General features: G+C 48.7%; 1 protein-coding gene across 1 annotated transcript; it reads left to right on the top strand.

The window, feature by feature from the left end:
- Window positions 1-1266: 1266 nt before the first annotated feature.
- LOC108251765 (heat shock 70 kDa protein 1-like) lies at window positions 1267-3625 on the top strand. The gene is made up of 2 exons (XM_017442185.3): window positions 1267-1420; window positions 1521-3625. Exon 2 carries the CDS (start codon window positions 1544-1546, stop codon window positions 3449-3451), a length of 1908 nt encoding a protein of 635 aa, XP_017297674.1. The 5' UTR covers window positions 1267-1420; window positions 1521-1543; the 3' UTR covers window positions 3452-3625.
- Window positions 3626-5317: the final 1692 nt, after the last annotated feature.

Here is a 5317-nt window from a genome sequence, read left to right on the forward strand (position 1 = left end):
CGAGCAATTCGGCCCCCCCGGCCCGTCCGCCGGGCCCGGGAGATCGAGGCCCATTCATTCTCTATGGGAGCGCGAAACGGCCAAAAGGGGAGGGGGGAGCGGGCGTTTCGGCCGTTTCGCGCTCCCATAGGGAAACAGTGGGGACGCCAATGTNTGAGCGGAACCGCCGGGCCCGGGAGATCGAGGCCCATTCATTCTCTATGGGAGCGCGAAACGGCCAAAAAGACACACTCAGTTGGTGTGCAACTTGTGACGTTAAAGTTCATGTCAGGAAAACAACTGAACAGATAAATAAATGTCAAAGTTTGAGTTTCTGTTGAGTTCCTTAAGTTAAAAAATATAAACGAATAAATCGATTTTTCTTCAGAGCTGTGGTCAGATCCGAGCTGCTGATGAATCCAGGTTCAGCCTCAGGTGTTTCTGACTCACCTGATGAGCTCGTGATGCGTTCAGGAGCTTCAGGTGAAACAAAGTTTCCTCTAAAACAAACAAACAAACAGGAAGAAGAAAAAAAGTGAGGAAAAACATTAAAAACAAAACGAATCTCAGCTTTTTGGGTTAAAAAGAGATTTTCTCTGAATTTAGACTAAAACCAAACTTCTATTTATTCCTTATAAATCTAAAACTGAGAACATAAATTATTCATAAAGAGAAAATATCCAGAATAACTTCTTTATGCAGAAAATTATAAAAAACTAAATAATAAAATAAAACAGCTTTTTTCTTTTATTCTTCAAAGTCAAAGTCAGCTTTATTGTAATTTCTACAATATATCACAGACATATTGAGAACTGAAATTTCTGTTCTCTCTGGGCTCCCAGGCCACACAAGAAAAAGTGTTTAAGAATTATAGTAACAAAAAGAACAAAAGACACAAATGGCAAAAATTGTAACCAGAATGTGAATAACAGTTTGAATAGTGCAAATTATAAGGTCAATCATTAAATATCATTAAATAATAATTAAAAACATTAATGTCTCCTAAAGACTTTCTCTCCTGGTTTTTGCTCCATTTCTCCAGAAAGTTCTCCAACAGTCTTTTATTTTGAAATCCCAACAGAAACAGCTGAGCTCGAGCCTCATTGGAGGAAACTTCAAGAGATTTCCATCAAGACGCTGAAAGAAACCAGATATTGAGGATTTACACTTCAAAATAAAACGAAACCACGTCCAGCGACGGCTTCCTGCAGTTTACTAATTACAGAGAGCTTTTATTTTGAAGCAGCTAACAGGAAGCAGTATAACTTGTTTCCGCTGACTTGATGTTTTGTGTTTGAAGCGTCTAGAAGCAGCGAGACTGTCAGCTTCACAGATATAAAGCTGCCGGTCTGAGACAGAGACACTCAGAGACACGTCCAGAGGAGGAGACACGTCCAGAGAAGGAGACACATCCAGAGGACAAGAAGACTCCTGTTCATCTGTAAGTCCATCCTTCCTCTCTGAAACCTCCTGAGCTCCATCAGCTGCTGCACTTCCTGTCTTCTCTGATGTCCTTCTGCTTTGTGTCTCTGCTTCTTTAGGACACAAAGTGAACTCAGCCAAGATGGCCGCAGCTAAAACCGGCGCCATCGGCATCGACCTGGGCACCACCTACTCCTGCGTGGGGGTTTTCCAGCACGGAAAAGTGGAAATCGTGGCCAACGACCAGGGCAACAGGACCACCCCCAGCTACGTGGCCTTCACCGACACCGAGAGGCTGATCGGGGACGCGGCCAAGAACCAGGTGGCTCTGAACCCCGGCAACACGGTGTTTGATGCCAAGAGGCTGATTGGAAGGAAGTTTGATGAGGCGGTGGTGCAGGCGGACATGAAGCACTGGCCCTTCAAGGTGCTTTCAGAAGGAGGGAGGCCCAAAATCCAGGTGGACTACAAAGGAGAGCAGAAAACCTTCTTCCCCGAGGAGATCTCCTCCATGGTCCTGGTGAAGATGAAGGAGACGGCCGAGGCCTACCTCGGTCACAAGGTGTCCGACGCTGTGGTCACGGTCCCGGCGTACTTCAACGACTCCCAGCGCCAGGCCACTAAAGACGCCGGCGCCATCGCGGGACTCAACGTCCTGAGGATCCTCAACGAGCCCACGGCGGCCGCCATCGCCTACGGTCTGGACAAAGGCAGTTCAGGAGAGACAAACGTCCTGATCTTCGACCTGGGCGGAGGCACCTTCGACGTGTCCGTCCTCACCATGGAAGACGGCGTCTTTGAGGTGAATGCCACGGCCGGAGACACTCACCTGGGAGGAGAGGACTTTGACAACCGCCTGGTGAACCACTTTGTGGACGAGTTCAAGAGGAAACACAAGAAGGACATCAGCCAGAACAAGAGAGCCTTGAGGAGGCTGCGGACAGCCTGCGAGAGGGCCAAGAGGACGCTGTCCTCCAGCTCCCAGGCCAGCATGGAGGTGGACTCTCTGTTCCAGGGCCTCGACTTCTACACCTCCATCACCAGGGCTCGCTTCGAGGAGCTGTGCTCCGACCTGTTCCGGGGAACCTTGGAGCCCGTGGAGACAGCCCTGAGGGACGCCAAAATGGACAAGGGCCAGATCCACGACATCGTCCTGGTGGGAGGCTCCACCCGGATCCCCAAGATCCAGAAACTCCTGCAGGACTTCTTCAACGGCCGCGAGCTGAACAAGAGCATCAACCCAGACGAGGCGGTGGCTTACGGCGCCGCCGTCCAGGCTGCCGTCCTGACCGGGGACACGTCCAGGAACGTTCAGGACCTGCTGCTGCTGGACGTGGCCCCTCTGTCCCTGGGTATCGAGACGGCCGGAGGAGTCATGACGCCCCTGATCAAACGCAACACCACCATCCCCGCCAAACAGACCCAGGTGTTCACCACGTCCTCGGACAACCAGCCCGGGGTCCTGATCCAGGTCTACGAAGGGGAGCGAGCCCTGACCAAGGACAACAACCTGCTGGGCAGCTTCCAGCTGACGGGAATCCCACCGGCTCCACGAGGCCTCCCTCAGATCCAGGTCACCTTCGACATCGACGCCAACGGCATCTTGAACGTGTCGGCGGCGGACAAAAGCACCGGCAAAGAGAACAAGATCACCATCAGCAACGATACAGGCCGACTGAGCAAAGAGGACATGGACAGGATGGTGCGGGACGCCGAGAAATACGAAGCCGAGGACGAGCTGCAGAGGGACAGGATCTCCGCCAAGAACTCCCTGGAGTCCTACGCCTTCAACATGAAGAGCTGCGTGGAGGACGGCAGGCTGAGGGACAAACTGAGCCAGGAGGACAAGAAGAAGGTGGTGGACAAGTGTCAGGAGACCATCAGCTGGCTGGAGGACAACCAGCTGGCTGACAAACAAGAGTACCAACACAAGCAGAGAGAGCTGGAGAACGTCCTCGGCAGCTTGGACCAGGGAGGGGGGCCCGCCGGGACCTGCAGAGAGCCGGCCCCAGGAGGCCCCCAGGGGCCCACTGTGGAGGAGGTGCACTGAAGAGGCCCCGGACCTGGACTCTGTGGGACTCCTCTCTGACGCTGCTGAAGGGTAACTTTATTCTGAAAGGTCTTTCTGTGTTTATTACCCTTCAAAATAAAATCCAAGTGACTGTAAATGTTTAAAAATGTCAAACTTTTTTAGTTTTGCTTTGCTGGACATTGCAATAAAAAATCAACAGAATTTTATGGTCTAAATTGTTTTCCTTGTGTTTTAAAAATGAATGATAAGAATAAAAAAAATCTTTGAGAACATTTTTATTTTAAAACAGCTAAATATTTCTCAGCTTCAGGGATTTAGATCATAAACTATCAGATCATTTTCATGGAGAGAAAATAAAGTTTGAGGAGCAGTTTTATAATAAAAATAAAGAAATAAAAATGTTTTGTTGTAAAGATTAAGTGTCATTCTCCTCTTTGGACACTAGAGGGCAGTAAGTCCTCATAAACTCACTTCTACACTTCATAAAAACAGCTGAAGGTTCTGGGTTTGGTTCTGATCCGGAGCAGAACCCAATCTGAGGGTTCTGTGTTTCTGTCAGCACGTTGATTTCCTGCTTCTTAGTTTTCCTCCTGTCTGTCCCTTGTCCTCCTGTCTGTCCCTTGTCCTCCTATCTGTCCCCTGTCCTCCTGTCTGTCCCTTATCCTCCTGTCTGTCTCCTGTCCTCTTGTCTGTCCCCTGTCCTCCCGTTCCTTGTTCTTTCTAACAGAACCTCAGCAGAACCTCAGCAGTGTTCCTGCCCTCAGCCGGCCCACAGTGAGACACAGATCTGAGGGGAAACATGTTTTTATCAGAAGCTTCAGCCACAGTCTGCTTGAGGAGAAGCTTCTCTCCACAGGAAACATCATCTGAACACCTGAGTCCAAACAAACATCTGGAGCTGAACACTCAGATACAACATTCTTCCAAACCAGTGGTTTCCAGCTGTGGTCCCTGACGAACACCGTCCTGCAGGTTTCCACTGTTTCTCTGTTCTTCAGCAGGACTGCAGGATGGTGTTCCTCCAGGACCAGGACCAGGACCAGGACCAGGACCAGCACCAGGACCAGGACCAGGACCAGGACCAGGACCAGGACCAGGACCAGGACCAGGGTGAGGAACCACTGCTCTAAATAATAATGTAATGTCTTCATCACGGCGGGGTTCAGCTCCACTGTTCCAGAGAAACGCGCTAACAGCACATGTCCCTCACGGGGCTCCGTAGATGATGGACTCCATGTAGGTCGAGTTTATTTTTGTAACGGAAACCTGACCGGAAGTGGAAATGAGTCCCGCCCCAACTGCCTGTGCCATCTTGTGTTTAGCCAGAACAAAAACAAAAACAAAATGTTTGAAACAGAATAAATACAATAAATAAATAAAGCTCAGAATCCTGGAATAATGTAGAAAATAAAACTTTATTTCCATCAAATATTCTCTCATTACTGGAGGTTTGTGTTAATATTTAACATATTTAACTCAAAGAGTGACGAGTTTAAATCTGCTTCACAAAAAACAAACTGGATCCTTTTTATTCAAGTTAAAAACGTCTCCGTTTGAAACATTAAAGTCTAAAAACTGATCATTTATTCTTGTTTTTATTTTCAGTTCTGATCAGTCAGTATCTTACCTGCAGTCACTGCGTTTGGAGAATCAGGGAGAAGTTCTAACGGAGAACGTGAGAAGGTAAAGATGTTCTGACCAGTAAACATCTTACCTGCTGCAGAAAGCTTCATGAACCACTTCTGACAGAACCGATGAGCTAACGGCTAGTCCCACCGGAACCAAAGTGGGTTCCTTAGAAACGATGCAGAACGTCTGCAGAACGTCTGCAGAACGTCTGCAGAACGTCTGACGGCAGTTTTTGTTTCAGCATCAATCAAGAAA

The sequence above is a fragment of the Kryptolebias marmoratus genome, linkage group LG12 (assembly GCF_001649575.2).
Source record: "Kryptolebias marmoratus isolate JLee-2015 linkage group LG12, ASM164957v2, whole genome shotgun sequence".
In the NCBI taxonomy this organism is placed as follows: Eukaryota; Metazoa; Chordata; class Actinopteri; order Cyprinodontiformes; family Rivulidae; genus Kryptolebias; species Kryptolebias marmoratus.